Source organism: Equus caballus, chromosome 15 (genome assembly GCF_041296265.1).
Source record: "Equus caballus isolate H_3958 breed thoroughbred chromosome 15, TB-T2T, whole genome shotgun sequence".
Lineage (NCBI taxonomy): Eukaryota > Metazoa > Chordata > Mammalia > Perissodactyla > Equidae > Equus > Equus caballus.
The window spans coordinates 27993605-28010625 of record NC_091698.1 but is presented as its reverse complement, the minus strand read 5'-3'; the positions used below and the strand labels follow the sequence as shown (position 1 = coordinate 28010625).

Here is a 17021-nt window from a genome sequence, read left to right as displayed (position 1 = left end):
GTGAAACAGAAGCTGGACAGAGGAGGAGCCTGGGGTCAGCCACATGGCTAGTCCTGCTCAGTTAGGTCCCTAGGACAGGTGCCAGGGCAGCTGACCCTGAGCCTGGGCCCTCTACCCTTAGAGTTGGGGGAAGGCTGAGTGCTGGAGGGGCTGTCTTATGCTTGAAGGCTGCTCAATGAATGCATCTTTTGATTATTCAAGTAATTAAGGAATGCCCACTTCCTAAAGGGCTATGACACCCCTAACAAGGACACGTGTAATAGTTCGCACTCTGTGGGGCTGTTGGGAGGTTGCAGAGAGAGAATGCAAGGAAAAAGCCCAGCGTGGAGTTCAAAAAATAGTGGTGAAGTATTGGGAAGGAGAAAGAATAATTAAATGAAAAAGAATGAGGGAAAGGAAAGTAAGCCAACCCCCAGAATACAATAAAACTCAGAAAATCTGTCCTGATGCCTTGCGAGCTCCTCCTGGGTTGGAGACAGTCTTGCTTTGGAGGAAGGAGCACCAGGATTAGCTCTGACTGCCCGTAACAGAACATCCCGAATAACAGTGATTTGAACAAGGCTGGTTGCGTTTCTCTGTCATGCAGAAGTCCAGAGGGAGGCAATACAGGGCTGGCACGGAGGCCCATGGTCAGCAGAGACCCAGGCTCCATCTGTCTCACTGGCTTCATTCTTGAGGTTACCTTAAGGGCCAACGTGACTGCTGGAGCTCCAGCCAGCACATGCAGGCAGAAGGAAGAAGGAAGGAATGGCAAAAGACCCAAATAAAGCAGGGTCTTGTGAGTGAGGAAGAATGGATACCGGGCTAGAATCTTGCTGTCTCCTCCCCCAGCCCCTAGATGGATTCCTGCCTCTCTTTCACCCACAGGCACAAGCAGCCCAGAGCCAGTTCCAGGCCACACTGCCCCAGAGCCTGGACCACCTCTGCCCTGTCTGATCCATCTCCCAGGGGTGCCAGGAGGATCAGCAGAGGTGATGACATGAAACACTTCAAACACGGCGACAGGGCACGTTGCAAAGGTGCTTTCTCTCCTGTCACCTCAAGTCTCCCCAGCAACCTCCAGGCAGGCAGGGCAGAAGTAGAGAAACTTAGCACCTTGTCGCAGGCTCACACACTACATGCTCACTGCACAGATGTGCCACAGCCAGCACAGGCCATGTGCATCCACAGTGTCCATATGAGCATGCACTGCACAGCCATGCCCTGCAACTGTGCCCACAGCTGACCTGTGCCATGCGACCTGTGTGCGCACGGAAGTGGGGATTTCCACAGTCAGGCTGCACACGGATGTGCACACAGCCCACTCTGTTTGTCAGACAGAGGACACTCCTCCTTCTCTTGCCTGTCCACTGCTGGCCCTAACTGCCATGAGGTCACCCTGGGAGCTTGGCCACCCCTGGCAAAGGGGCAGAGTGAATGGCTTGAGTCCTGCAGGGGCATCTGGTCCTTCCCTTGGCCATTGTGACCCCACACTGCCCTCCACCCTCCCCCACAGTGAGCTCCTGGGCCCCAGAGGATCTTGCTGTGCCTTATGCCTGCCAGTGGCCTTCCTGGGCTTGGCCTGGCCAGAGGCTGGAGTGGGTCCCACCCCTTCTGGTGCTGGGCCGGACAGGGAAAGTGGTCCTAGGGAAGCCACCACTGGGTCCCTCACCAAGGTCAGCAGAGGGATTAATTATGAAAAATAACCTTCCTCTCTAGTGGCAGCAGGGACCGCAATTCAGAGCACAGGCTGGGAGTTGGCCTGTCCCATCTACCCTCAGCTGTCTGTCACTGTCACAGTCAGTGGCTGTCCCCAGTAACTCGCCACGAGTGTTCAGCTGCTCAGCCTTCTCCACCCACTCCCCGGTCGCTCGTGGATCCTCACAACATCCCAGGAGGGCAGGCACTGCCACTTCCCCTTCTACAGACACCCAGGCTCAGAGACGGGAGCAGCTTGCCCAGCACAGCACCAACTCCATGAGCTCTTAGGAGAAAGGAGCAAACAGAATCACAGGCTTGGCTATAGTGGCATGGGCTGCCGTCCTGGGTCTTCAGGGAGTGAGGTCTTCATGGCCTGCCGTGCACCAGGAGTCTCTGCCTGCCCAGCTTCCAGCCTTCTTGCAGGGCACTTGTGGGAGGTGGACCCTAATTTGCTCCTCCATTTCCAAAGATAGTAGTCAAAGCCCCAGACTGAGACGGGAAGTGAAGTGGCTCTGACTTTTCTCCAGGTGGGGTCTGGGGGAAAGCCAGGACTGAAGGCAGGAGCCCTGAGGTGGCTATTCCTCCCTCCATGGCCTTGCCAACAGGCCCTGTGCCTGTATTATCTCCCTGGACCCCCATGCAGCCCACGACATAGCTCTTGGTAGTGTACCCACTTTAACAGATGAGGAAACTGAGGCCCTCCCTAGCTTGCCGGCTACAAAGTGTAGCTGAGATTTGCACCCTGCTCTGTCTTGTTCCAAAGCTCAGTTCCCTAAGGTATGGAGGGGGGACAGGGGAGGATGGAGAAGACGACAGGGGAGAGGGGCTGCCCGGAACCAGGCAGCTGAGGAGGCGCCCCAGCCCAGCTCTGTGGGGCTGGCTCTGTGGACTTGGGTCCCATTGCACCTTCTGAACACTTCAGTCAGTGCACACAAGCCAGACCCCACTCCCAGCCGCATCCCCTGGATTAGCCATGCAACCTTGAGCCAGCCACAGCCCCTTTCTGGGCTGTGGGTCCAGAGCTGCCAAGGAAAGGACTCTGCTGTTTTGAATTCAGGATCCCTTTTCTTATCAAAATCTTCCATAAGAGTGGGGGCTGCTTGGCTGAGTTGGGCTGGCTTGGGGCCCATCTGCTCTCCCCACTCCACCCCAAGGCATCTCTGGTGACGCACAGGAGCAGCTGCAGGGCCCTGAATGTGGCCTCTGTGAGGGAGAAGGGCAACTTTGGTTTCCAAGGCAAAGAAAGAAGAGAGGAGAGAACTTGGCGAGTCTTCCTTTGCTGGCCCTCCAGGCGGTGGGGGGGGGGAGGGGGGGGCAGGAAGGAGATGGGGCAGGATGGAGGTGCGGTGTGGAGTGAGTCACTGTGCTGCAGGCTCCCCCTACGCTCCCCCTCCCCAGCTGACTGATGTTTCCCTTAAACAGGCGCATCTGTCAGCTGTGAGCAGCCCACGGCCTAGAACACCGCAGAGCAGCCATGTGACAGGGAGAGAACCAAAGGTGCCAGAGGTGGATAGGGGGGAGCTGAGCAGAGCTGGGGCAGGACAGCTGAGAGGGGGCCCATCCCACCTCCCAGTTGGCCCAGCCTCCCCGCTCTGATTCCCCTCCCATAGGGCTGGCCCGTGCCTATGCCATGCTCAGCCTGGCAGAGCAACTGCTGGACTTTGCCTCGTTCATCCCCAGCTCTGCCCGCCTGCCCCCTGCCCTCCCCTACCTCCAGCACTCGGGCACCTCCAGGGCAGGCAAGAGGCGCATCAGAGTCCTCCTGTTGTGGGTGCCGCGCCCCTGTGCCCAGCCTGGCCTGGCCCTGTTTTAAGATCCTCTCTCACGATGGGCACTCTGGGCGGTGACCCCAGAGCCGAGTTCTAGCTGAGGTGGGGGCCCTGTGCCGATCAGTGGGGGTTGGGGCCACCACCGAAAGTGCCATGATGCAGATTCCCTACCCTGCCCCACAGGCACAGACATGCCCGTGGCCTATCACGGCGCCCATCCCTGCCACTGGGGGCCTTCAGCAGGGAGAGGCCTGGAGAGGAAGGTGGCCTGGGGAGGGAACATGGCTGTACCTCGTCAGCTGTTAACCTGGCTCTGCCTCAGGCGGATCTGGGCTCAGTCCCAGCCCCTTCACGCATTAGCTGTGTGTCCTCAGATAAGTTATTTAGCTCCTCTGTGCAGTGGTCTCCTCATTTTCCTAGGGAAATATCATGGACCTCCTAGACAAATGAGATCCTCCAACAACCCACTTAGCACAGCCCTTGGCACAGAGCGAGAGCTCCATAAATGACAAGATGTCAATGTTGTCATTTTCTGATTACTGAGAGCCTGGGAAGGGCATCCTGATAGGAGAATGTTGTCAATGAGCAGCTCGGGTCGACCCCTGGATGATGAGACGCCCTCATTGCCTGGGCAGCAAGGAGCAGTCAGGGAGCTTGTGTCCTGGCCGAGGTAGCAGCCATCAGAGGCAGGGCAGGAACAACCTGCTCTCCCCTCTCCTGCTCCAGGGCTCTGAGAGGGACTCGTCCACGCCGTGTGTGTGTGTGTGTGTGTGTGTGTGCATGTGCACGCGTGCATGCAAGTGTCTACAGGGGCCCATGACAGTCTCAGCTCCCCCCTCACAAGGCGAGCTGCCTGGCCCTCATCGGTGGGTATCCAGGGGTGGTTGGAGAATCGAGGCTCCCAGGAGCCTCCCCGTTCCAAATCCTCGGGGCCTGCACGACGTGACGCCCACTGCCACTTCCTGCCATCTGTCCTCAGTGATGGAAATAGAGCAAGTGATAAAGAGTGGGTGCTCAGTGAGCCAGCCTGCACTGCAGCAGTGCCCATGGATTAGGGGGTGAGACAGGTAGCCCCACATCTGAGCAGGCCTGCTGTCTCTGGCTGGCCCAGGTTCTGGCCTCCAAGCAACCCTCCTGGGAGGGAGGGAGGTTGAAAACCCAGAGACCCCCTCCTCCCACAGACGAGGCCCAGAGTCTCCTATCTGGTGGGATAAGCACTCTAAACCTCAGCTGCACTTTTGGATCCACTGAGGGGCTCCTTAAAAATAGAGCAGCGCAGGCCCCACTGAATCAGATACACAGCCCCTGGGCAGGCAGATGTGGGGAAATCTCCCAGGGGATGCTGGTGTGCAGCCAGCTCAGCAGAGTGAGTTGGACCTCCCTGCCAGACGCCACTGGGCCATGGGCTGGGCCTTGCCCTTTGCATAGACAGCCAGACCCTCCCTCCACAGCAGAAGGGTGGAGAACAGTGAAAATCACTCCTGCTGGGGGCTTTGTATACATCACCTTCCCCATAGGCCTGTGAAGACATACCATTACCCCCATTTTACAGATGAGGAAACTGAGGTTCAGAGTGGTCAAGTACTTCATCAAGGGATGCCCAGCCAGGAGGTGAGGGCCCGGGATTCAAGTCCCCATCTGGCTGACCGCAGACCTCTTCCCACTGTACTCAGCTGCCCGAAATAACATTACCCTGCCTGAAATCCCCCCACCCCAGTTAAATGCGCCTTCTGAACCAGTATCTGAGGGGTCCTGGTGGCCCTCACAAAGCTACTCATGCTGTTTTTTATCCATAAATGTCTGTAAACATTAGGGGAAAGTTAACTGTGCCTTTTGCATATGCATTGACTCACGTGACATTACCTCTGGGGAAGGGAGTTTGGGTGTTTTACCTCTGGTTTGCCCAGACCCTCCATGGCCTTCAGCCACATACCTCCACCCTCGACAGGCTGCTGTGCCTGCAGGTGACCTCCGCCAGCCTTCTCTGGGCTGCTCTTTCAGGTTCTCTGGAGTCCCGCTGACGAGAACCACAGAGACTGCACTAGCTTCTCAAAGGTCTTGTCTCGGTGCGGCCCCAACAGCCTGAGCAGATGGGCCCCTGAAGGACAAAGCTCTGCCCACTGGGCATGTGGCAGTCAGCAGGGACAGCTGCCCTGTGAGCGAGTGGCCTTTCAGGAGGCCTGTGGGGGGTGCAGAGCCATGAGGTGGGATGTTCCAGTTCAGGTCCTGTGGTTTGTCTAAAAGGATCTGGCCTCTCTCTAAGGTGTGAAAACTCCCAAATGATGGTGCCCCTAGTGGAGAGTCTGGACCATGTTCCAAGGGAGGTAGAGGCACAGGGGTCTCTCTGCTTCCTACATATTCATGGTGACTGGTGTCACAGTTTCTGAGGAGTCCCCTCGACCCCTCCATCACTATCCACATCCACAGCAGATCCTAAACACCCGTCACACTATTGTCTCCACCATCCATCCCACTGCCTGGACCTGACTCAACCTCCCCTTCGTCCCCTGGACTTGAGCAGCACCCCAAATTGGCCTCCTGCCCCATTGACACCGAATTCTCCCCAACACCGCATTGGGCCAGCTTTCTGAAACAACTCTGACCACACCCAGCTGGGACTTGGGTGGGGAGAGGAGCTGGGGTCACGGTGTGCCCTGGCAGGAAGAAGCTGCCCCAAACCATGTGATTGGCAGGTCCCAGAACCATCTAGAACAATGCTAGCCAACAGAAATGTAATGTGTGCCATAGGTGTCATTTTAAATGTTCAGGTAGGCACATTAAAAAAAAGTAATAAAAATGATAATAATACATTTTATTTAGTAATACATTTTATTTAACCCAATGTAAATATTACTGTTTCAAGGTATAATCAGTATTATCAAAAAAACTCATGAGCTATTTCACGTTCTAGTAAGTAAGGATTTGAAATCCAGCGTGTGCTTGCACTGACGTCTCATGTCCATTTGGACAGCCACGTTTCATGGTCCAGAGTCACGCACAGCAAGCGGCTGCTGCCTGGGACAGCTCGGACCTGGGGGGTCAGCCCCGCGGTGTTGAGTGGGCCCCTTGGCTTTCGAGTTTTCCAGGGGTTTGTACTCTGCCTTCCTTGATTTTGCCTTATCTGTTGCAAACTGTGCTATTGTGTTTTATTTTTTCTTTAAATTAACTCCTGTTTTAAAATTTTAATAAATTCATTTAAAGGAGAGTCTTTAAATCATTACTGTAAATGGAAAGCCAGGGGGCAGTCACTGAGGCAGAAGGTCACCATAATATGCCAGGAGAGCGAAACAGCAGCATGGAGTCCCCTCCCCACACTCCCCGCCCCAGGCTGCCTGCTGAGGCCACGCTCCGTCTTTGTAAGAGAGGACAGTTCTGGAGTTAGAGGGGCGCTCTGGGCACCCAGTCTAAGTCCTCTCCTGGACAGGGAGGAGCATCTCCCAGGAGCCCAGTGGCACAGACGCGCTCCCTGGAGCCACTGACCTCCAGCCAAAGCCCCCAGGACACACCTGAAGTGGAGCCAGTTGGGTTGACTCCTCGTTGACCTTGAGCGAGTGAGAACACACAGCACAGGGCCGGGGGAGCTTGGTAAGAGGGCGAGAGAAGGAACCTATTACAGGGTAGGTCTAAGGAACCTCGAAAGGTTGGTGTGAGCATTACAGAAGAGAACCTCTGCAAACAGCTAACCCGGCACCTGGCACACAGTAGGGGCATCACCAGCGTGGCGCCCTTTCTGCCTCTTCCCCACTCCCCACAGGCCCGGGGACTTGGAAGGGAGCTGAGACCTGCCCCTAGCCCACCTGGCTGGGCTAAAGTCGAAAGTCTCTGCTCCGGGGTGAGTGTCAGGAAACAGTTCTGCGGAACTTGGTGAACCTCAGAGGAGGCTGCAGGTGCCCGGGGTCAGCCTAGGGCTGTTTCTGGGACCTGTCCCGGAACCACCACACTGCCAGATGTGCCACAGGGGACTCTGTAACCTCAGGGCCCAGATCTCCTGGCTTCATTAGTCTCTGCCACCCAAACCTGACCATCACCTGAGGCCCATGGAGGACAGAGGGACCACTCCATCCAACTTTAACTTTCCGTGTTAAAATGGTGCCAGCAGCAAGCAGGAGCAGGAGGAGAGAAATTCTCAGTTGAATTAGGAAGAGCATCAGGGGTCTTTCACCCAGTCATTTGTGAATATTTACTGGGGGCTTTGTGTGCGTGTGTGTATTTTTTAATACTCTTTTTTGTGCGTATGATGGTGTTTTTTTTTTCTGTTTAAAGATTGGCACCTGAGCTAACAACTGTTGCCAATGTTCTTTTTCTTTTTCTGCTTTTTCTCCCCAAATCCTCCTAGTACATAGTTGCATGTTTTAGTTGTGGGTTCTTCTAGTTGTGGCATGTGGGATGCCGCCTCAGCATGGCTTGATGAGCAGTGCCGTGTCCGCGCCCAGGATCCAAACCAGCAAAGCCCTGGGCCACCGAAGCGGAGGATGTGAACTTAACCACTCAGCCACGGGGCCGGCCCCATGATGGTATTTTTTCATTAAAACTTTATTGAGATCATTGTAGATTCTCACGGACTTGTAAGAAATAACACAGAGAGATCCTGTGTACACTTTACCCAGTTTCCCTATTGGTAGCATCTTGCAAAATTATCATATAAAAGGGACCGGCCCAGTGGCTGAGTGGCTAAGTTCTTGCACACTGCTTCGGTGGCCCAGGGTTTCACCGGTTCAATCCTAGGTGCAGACATGGCACCGCTCATCAGGCCATGCTGAGGCAGAGTCCCACATACCACAACTAGAAGGACCCACTATATGCAACTATGTACTGGGGGGATTTGGGGAGAAAAGGCAGAAAAAATAAAACTATTGTACAAGATCACACCTAGGGTGTTGAGAGTGTTACAGTCCATGATCTTATTCAGATTTCTCCAGTGTTACATGCACTTGTCTGTGTGTGTGGTGTGTGTGTGTTTAGTACTGTATAATTTTATCACACGTGTGGGTCTGTGTGGGTACAGAACACTTCTATCCCCACAAGGACCCCTCTGGTTGCCCTTTTATTGCCACACTTCCATTCCCCCCTCCTGTCTCTCCTCCCATCCTTAAGCCCTGGCCCACTAATCTGTTCCATTTCTAAAATTGTGTGGTTTTGAAACGTTACATAAATAGAATCATAGTGTATGTGCCTTTTTGAGGTTGACGTAATTCTCTGGAGAGTCATCCGGTCTGCTGTGTGCACCAATCGCTCCTTTTGACTGCTGTGTAGTATTCCATTGTGTGGATGTATCGGTTTGTTTAACCAGTCATCCACGGATGGACGTCTGGGATGCCTGCAGCTTAGGGCTATCACAAATAAAGCTGCTGTGAACAGCTGTGCGCAGATGTTGGTTTGTTGGAATAAATGCTCAAGAGTGCAATCGCCAGGTGGGGTGGTGGCTGCTTTTTTAGTTTTTTAAGAAGCTGCCAAACCATTCTCCAGAGTGGCCAAAGCCTTTTGTGTTCCCACCAGCAGTGGATAAGCGGAATGGCTTCTCTGCATCATTGCCAGCATCTGATGCTGTCACTGGTTTCGATTTCAGCTCTTCAGATAGGCAGATAGTGATATCTCATTATGGTTTGAATTGGTGTTTTGCTGATGGCTAACGACGCTGAAGATCTTTTCACGTACCTATTTGCCAACTGTAGATCCTCTTGGGTGGAACGTCAGTGCGTGCCTTTTGCCCATTTTCTAACTGGATAGTTTGTTCTCTTACTGCTAAGTTTTGGAAGCGAAGGCCTCTCCAGTGTCGGGCCCTGCGATGGGGAAGAGGAGTTCACACAACTGGCCAGGGCCAGCTCTCAGAGCTGACGCTCTGGGGGCAAGAGACAGAAATGGAGCAGGAAACAAATAAACAGGCTCAGAAGCCATACGTGCTCTGAAGCACAGCAGGTGCTGACACGGGTGAAGGAGGGCAACCTGATAGAGCCTCAGGGCAGGGGGCCTCCCAGCACCTGACCTGGAGGAGGCCTGGGAGGGAGGAGTCAGCCTTGAACATCCAGGGGGAGAAGTATGCAGGAGGGGGGAGGGGGAAGTGTGCATGTGGAGGGAGGGGGAAGTGTGCAGGAGGAGGGAGGGGGAAGTGTGCAGGAGGGGAAAGGGGGAAGTGTGCAGGAGTAGGGAGCCATAGTTGCGAAGATGGTGCTGCGGGGAAAAAGCCAGGAGGGCATGTGGTGTGTGCAGAAGCCAGTGAGGGGCAGTGGACGGATGACACAGGCCGGCCAGGGTCAGACAGGGCTTGCCCCAGTGGGGCTTTGCAGGCCTGTCAAGGCCCTGGGGTTTTATTGGAAATGCAGCAGAAGCCACCAGCAGTTCCAAGCAGGGGTGAGAGGGGATTTAATTTGTGCTGGTGCCTCCTCACTGACCCGGCTCCCCTCGACTCTGTCACCTCCTAGTGCAGAGGCGCCGTGGGGTGAGGGGTTGGTGTGTCACATCTCAGGGCTCCCACCCTTCAGCGACCAAGAACCTCCCAAGTAAGGAGGAGGGAGCCTGGAGTCGTTACTAACACTCCCTGACAGCCCAGTCAGACCCTCTCCCAGACAGACAAGTGTCAAATATTCATGAGATGACCCAGCAGTCACTCCTCTCTCCTCCCGCCATCCGCCACCGTCTGATGGGCCCAGCCTATAGGCCTCACCTGCCTGGTGGTGATGTGGCCCTGCCCAGTCTGGGCCACTGTGGGCCCCTCCTCTCCCCACTGTAAGGACCCCCCAACCCACTTCACAGAGGGAGGCCATTACAGACCCTGCCTCTGGGGCTCACAGGTGGGGTCCTGGCCCTCAGCCAGGTGGAAGATCCCCCTCCTGGCTGATTCTCTCTCCCAGGGAGAACACACTTGCTGGGGCTCCTTGGCCCAGGAGGGCTCAGGACATTTGTAGACTGTTACTCTGACATGGTTAGGGGCCTTGGCAACCCCTTCCCAACTTCCCAGGCTCTCCAGGGGCCAAGCAGCACAGCCCGTGGCCAGAAGAGCACAGTACAGTGTGGCCCCGGCACGCCCCCAAACTTCTCTAGGACTTAGTTTCTTCATCTTTAAAATGGGGGCAGTGTTGCCAACCTTGTGGGGTCATCTTGACGATGAGATGACATTAAAGCCCAGAATAGAATGCACGAAGGGAGCTCTCAGCCCTGCCTTCCCAGGAGAATAGAACCCAGGCTCACCAGCTGGGTGTCTCCCACATCAGCCCAGGCCCAGGCTGCAAGACAGAATGCCCCCGACTAGCCACGGGCTCTGCAAGGGCAGCCCCTGTCAGCCAGCACCAGCACTGTTCCGAGATGGAGAAGTCCCATCACATGGCTCCTGCCAGAGGCTCTGAGGCTGGCCTCAGTTTCTCCTTCTGACATTCTCCACTAAGCCCAAATGCAGAGCCTACAGCAAAGAACTCATGAAATAATGGAGCACCAGCTGCCTGTCAACCCCCTAAGCTCCTCCTGGACCAAAATAAAGACTTTATTCATTGAGGCCAATTCTCTCCTGAATAAGATCATTAATAATGGAGACAGTGCCTCTCTGACGGCCTGGGCGGGACCTGTGTGCACGTGTGCATGTGTCTGTATGTGTGTGCATGTGTGTGTGTATGTGTGTGTGTGAGCATGTATGTGTAGGGGTCCTCCCTCAGCATCCCTGGCACCCTGGGACCACTTCCCACCCCTACTCGCCCCCTCTCTGCCCCATAGGGATGGTGAGCTCCCACCCTTACTGCAGCTCTGGGCATCGCCGACATCCCTCATTGCCAGGGTGACCCTTGGAGAAGGGGAGGAACGTGGGGGTGTTGCTGAGGGTGTGTGTTTGGGAGGTGGCTCAGGGGTGATGACTATGAAAGGGGGTACCAGCAGCGGGACCTGGCAGGGGAAGGCCCCAAAAATCAGGATAAGGGGCTTGGACATCGCCCTGTCTAGGCAGCCACTTCACCAAAAGCTGACCAACAGGCCAACTGCCTTGCCCCAAACGCAGACGGGCCTCATGGGGCCGTGAGCCACCTCAGTACCTGGAAGCTCCTCCTGCCTACCTGGAGCCTGCAGGATGCCCCACACAGCTTGTCCCACCCGGGCATTTGTGCAAACTCCACAGTTTAGGGGACATTTGTAGGGCTTTTCTGACTCCATGTGTTCAGGAAAGCCCCTACCAAGGGCATGAAAGAGCCTAAAAGGCCAAACACTTGCTCTCCCGGCGCCCCTTGCAGCTGGGGATTAGGCAGACGACCTGGGTGGGACAATCTGACTCCTCCACTCTTGACCTTGAGGCTGGAGCTAGTGACTCAACTGAGACAGCCCCAGCAGCAGCCTCCAGGTTCAAGGGGCAGCAGGGCTGTGAGGCCTCTGGGGGTCCCAGGCCCAGTGCCCCGGGAATGGCAGGGCCGGTAGCAGGGCGGGTGATATTCAGCAGCAGAGGTGCTCTCGTCAGCCTCTTCTGTGGGGTGACAGTGGCTGAGGTCTGGCTGTCCAGCCCCCTGCCCTTTGCCCTGGTCTGTCTTCCAAGCCTGGCCCTCTGTCCTTCCCGGAGGAGAGGCTGTGACCGGCCTGAGCTCCCCATTGCTGAGTCCTCGTCAGTTCGGTTGGCATCAGCCTGGGTCAGTCTCCACCCCTTGCACCTGAGAACCTGACCTATGCAGGGGCTGCGTTTGGGGCTCTGAATCTGCAGAACTCACCCAATTGCACATCTGTTTGTTGTTTACTTCCGACAACCATATACTTTTCAGGACCGCATAAATGTCGCACACATGAAACCCCACGACCTTGGAAAGACATCTCCAACCTGCCACCCCGGTGGCCATCATCCTGGCCAACCAACCCAACCACTCAGAACCAGCACCCACACTGGGGTGCTGCTTCTTCCCACAGCCAGAACTCAGGCAGTGCATCTGGGATAGAGCGAAGCTGGGGGCTGCCCGTGGCGGTGACCCAGCGGGCCTGGCCATACTATGGCACAGCCGTCCTGAGCCGTCCTGATGGCACAAGGGCAGAAAACTAGACTCCGCAGATGCCCAGAGGGGCCACTGTGGCCACTGCAGTGGGCTGCCTGTGATCCTCCCGGAGACCTCGCCCGTGAGGGGCCGCCCTGCCGCCAGCATGGACACTGAGGACAGGGGACAGATTGGGAGCCAGGATGAGGGGTGCTCGAAATTTTGCTGTAGGAAAACAAAGCTCACTGCTCTGGGGCCTCCGCTGTGACCCCGGCTGTCCTTTCCGATCCACACTGACGGGAGCTCACGTCCCAGCATCTCTTAATAACCCACCAGGGCTCCCTCCTCCAAGGTTCCTCCAGTCAGTAGTTCGTGCTGTTTCTTTCCATCATCGCCCAGTTTAGAGTAGTGGGTTCCATCGGTGTGTCCCCTTCCGGAGGAGGTCACTCAGGCTTTCATGCAGCCTCGGCTTGCCTCCGGTGAAAAGAGATTGAGGGCACTGGAGTGAAGTGAGGAAGCCCAACATTGCTGTGTGATCCTGTGCGGACTGGCTCCCCTCTCTGGGCTTCAGTCAAGTGAGGCGTTTGGATGGTGATCTCTAAGGGACCGTCCAGCTCTGACAACCAGGCCCATGCCAGGGTCGGGGGTTTGATGAGCAAGCCTGGACCTTCACCTCCCTCCTTCCAGGGCCCCATTGGTACTAGACCTGGGTGCAGAGTCGGGGAACCCATAGGCCCGGCCTCAGTCAGGAGCTCCTTCAGCGAGTAACCCCTGTGCAATCCATGCTGTTGCAGAACTATGGACACAAGGACAGACCCAACTCCCTCAGCCATGGAAGCCAGGAAGGCTTCACGGGAGAGGTGACTTGCTGGCTGGATCCAAAAGTATAAGCACTGCTCACTGGGCTACACAGGGGCCCCTGCACAGCCTGGGGAAGAGCAGAGACGTGGGGAGAGAGGCATGTTCACAGAGTGTGGTTGGAGGAGAGCATGTGGTGGTTGGGGTAGGGGGGCCCAGTGTACATGGAGCCTCAGAGTAGCCTTGAACATCCTTGTCAACCCATCCCTCCACCTTGGGGCACTGGGGCTGCTTTTCTAGTGGACAGTGTCTGTGCCTGCAATGTGGCCCTCGCCATGCAGTGACCAGGGGCTCTTGGAGAGAAAGTGGGGCCGGTGAGAGATTGGGTGGGAGATCACCTGTACAAAGGACAACAGAGCCCTGGGAATTGTCCAGCCAGGACTGGGGGCTCCTAGCATGCACCCCTGGAAGACAAGACCTTGGATGGATTAAGGATGGCCTTGCCCAGGTGGTCGGGGCTGGTCTGGGGACAACCTGGAGGACCCCACTGTGAGCAAGGGCTCAGGGCTGCTCTGCCTGTTCCTGCTGCAGGAGGTGATGAAGGTGTCGGATGGCAGTCTCCTGGGGGACCCCGGGCGCACGCCACTAAGCAAGAAGGAGGGCGTCAAGTGGCAGAGGCCGCGGCTCACCCGCCAGGCCCTGATGCGGTGCTGCCTGGTCAAGTGGATCCTGTCCAGCGCAGCCCCACAGGGCTCAGGTAGGCGATGCGGCCGGCTGGGATGAGGGCGGGGACCTGTTCTGAGCTCTGTCCTATCTGATGGCTCAGGCACCACTCTGGGAACCCAGCCTGGACCACATCACCGCTGCCTCTGTTGGGACATGTACCTCCATTCATTCACACCCTTCCCCATTCACTGAGCGCCTGCTCCACGCAGGGCACTCAGCTCAAGACAGGACCCGTGGTGGGGGGAACAGAGGATTGGGATCATGCTAGGGTTTTCCCAGCTGGGAGGCTAGAGCCTGACAGGCCAGGCTCGCTCCATCACCTCACCGGCTGGGTGACCTCAGGCAGCTCACTCATCCTTTCTAAGTCCTCTGTACGAAGAGCAGCTGGCACATTTGAAGATGGGAAAAACATGTGCAGGGGCCTGGTGAGGGGGGCCCAGACCCCTCCTCAGTCCTGCCCAGTGCACCCCAGGAGCTGGTGCTGACTCTTGACCTTGGGTGGCATTCTGGGTGTCCATGAGGAACTGAGGGAAATGGCTGCCCTGCACTTGCTGTTGACGTTTTTGGTGTTTGCTGAGTGTGACACAGCAGGAGATGTAGAGGCGACCTCGTGCAGCCCCCATATTCTCACACACACCACATACTCACACATGTGCACACACGTGTGCACATCTAGCCACCATGCACATGTGAGTGCACACACACACATCACACACAGGTGTATATGCCACATGCAGGCACACACACTGCACACGCTCATGTGCTCTCACACACTCACATGCTCACATACTCATACCCGTGTGATCACACACGCAAGGTGTGCACCAGAGTCTGCCTCTGTGACCTCAAGGAAAAGGTGCAGACTTGGGCCCTGACAGCCGTGTCTTGTTTGTTGTCTCAGACACTCCCTGTGTGAGTGCCAGGGAGCCTGGGTCCCCTTACTGGAGGATGAGCACAGTCAGGGCCCAGCCTCCCAGGCTCGATGGGGGTGGGGTGTGGAGGGGACTGCCTGAGGGACCAGGGCTTTAGCAGCCATCCCCAGGGGGTCATGCCTGTGTGAACAAGGGACAGTGGCGGCCGCATGCCAGGTCCCTGTCTTTTACCCACAACCACACTCCAGGGGGCTCCCAACACATTCCAGCCCCTCCCTTGTGTTTCCCCCAGAGCCCCTGCCCATCTGGGCTGCTTAGTCACCCTGGCTGACATTGGTTCCCACCCTTCCCTTTCCCACAGCACCTCCCACAGAGGAGCTAGTGTACGTGAATACATATGTGGGTCACTCCCCAACTTGGCAGGGCAGCGGGGAGGAGGGGACAGGTACTGCAGGTGGCAGCAGCATTAAAAAGTCACTACAGTGCATGCAAACAGCTTAACCAGGAAAGACACATCTTCACTGTGCTGTTTGTTCTGCTGCAAGGTAAAAACAATCAATCTTCCATTAGGGTAGAAACTGAGAGCAGACGTGAGCCGTGGCGCTCTGGTGTGGCCAGGCGCGTGCGCCTGACGGGCTCTGGTCTGCTCTGACTGACAGCTTCTCCACACTCTAGGCTCAAAGGCCCTACGGGGCTATGCCCCAGGGCTTTCTTGGCAGCAGCCCATGATGCCCACCTTCAGGGACATGGGCAGGGCTCTTCACACTCAGCTCCTCCCAACCAAGCTGTCGGGACGCATTTGCTGAAGACTTGTCACAGCCATGCAGTTGTGGGGGCGGGAGAAGCAGGGAGTGGGGCCCAGGACATCCTCAACCACCCCGCCCAGCCTGGTGCATTCCCCTGGGTGCACGTGTTTCCCAGACACCATGCCAGGCCCCAGGGGGATCCGTGAAGCACAGGAAAGTGAGGTCCTGTCTAGTCGGGTGAGGAAGGCAGAGCAGACCACTGAAGAGTTGACTGAAGCTCAGGGAGGTCACTTGACTCAGCAGGTCACACGGGTGTTAGGGGCCGAGCCACCACTCTGACCTGGAGCTTCCTCCACGTGCTCTGGGCAGGGCACCCACCCTGATGTGTGTCTTCCTTGTCTCTTCTCTCGGAGAGCTGAGGGAAGACGGAGCCCAGGGACCTGGCCTCTGTGGAGACAGCAGCCACCCTCACAGACTGAGGAGCCGGGACCCCAGTGTACCACTTGTCTCCACGGGCACAGCTCCCAGGCGTCAGTCCCTCCAGGATGACACTGTCAGCACGGTCACACTGAGGGCTTTGTGCACACGTGAAATGCTAAACCGGGCAGATGAGGCTCCTCTGCTCCTTCAGGAGCCTCCATGGGCTCTGGATGCAGAGGACAATCGGTGCCATGGAGCGCAGCTCTGTCGCCGTGCTCAGCGAGGCCCAGTGCGTGTCCCCAGCAGCGGGCGCCTGCGGAAGGCGGGCGGGACGCCAAGTCACTGCACCCTTGTTGTTGGGGTTTTTCCATTCAGCAGAATCAGGACAGAGAGACAGACAGATTTCTGGGACAGCTGGGAGCAGAAGCCAAGGCCCAGGCCCAGTAAAGGGCACAGGTGCCCCCGAGGCTCAGGCAACCTCATCAGAGGGTGGCTGGAACTCAGGGGCCGGGAGTCACGATGGCAAGGGCTGGACCAGATGCCGCTGTGCCCTGGCCATCACTCCTGGGCTGTGAAGGCTCCAGTTTGGAGTCAGGAGCTGGTCAGCAGCAGTGGCCTCTAAGATAGACATGCCCAGGAGTGGGGAGCACAGGGCTGCCGGTGCGGCCCCACCCCACCCAGGAGGAGTGCCCATCCTTGGCTGATAAATGCATCCCCCTTCGACAGTCAGGGGTCTGTCCTCAGTGACTCAGAGGCTGGAGTCTGACCTGCTCTGCGCGTCTTCCCGGCGTCTGAAAGTCCTTCCTGTCAGGAGGCCAGGATGCCTCTCCGGGGGCATGGCTGAGCCACCGACTGGACAGACCTGCTTCTCAAGTCTGGCTCCCCACCAGGGCTGTGACACTCAGCTTCTTCAACTGCAAAACCAGAATAATAATACCAGCCACCAAATAACCTGGGGTCCTGGCAGCGGACAACTGCTTCCAGGCTGGCTGGTTCAAGCAGAGGCATTTACTCCATGATGTTAGGAAGTTCGTAGAAACTCTGGAAGACCCGAGAAGGGGGCCAGGTGGTGACAAACCAGGG

General features: G+C 56.7%; 1 protein-coding gene across 8 annotated transcripts in view; it reads left to right on the top strand.

Moving 5' to 3' along the window:
* KCNIP3 (potassium voltage-gated channel interacting protein 3) overlaps nt 1–17021 on the top strand; it is a 95405-nt gene that overhangs the window by 3658 nt on the left and 74726 nt on the right. For 6 of the 8 annotated variants that reach the window (XM_070235131.1, XM_070235127.1, XM_023618687.2 and 3 more), the window contains exon 2: nt 13766–13931. The exons of the other annotated variants lie outside the window; for them this stretch is intronic. In XM_070235131.1, coding sequence (XP_070091232.1) covers nt 13772–13931 — 160 coding nt within the window. In that variant the 5' untranslated portion in view covers nt 13766–13771. The remainder of the gene's footprint in view (nt 1–13765; nt 13932–17021) is intronic. 8 annotated transcript variants of the gene reach the window in all.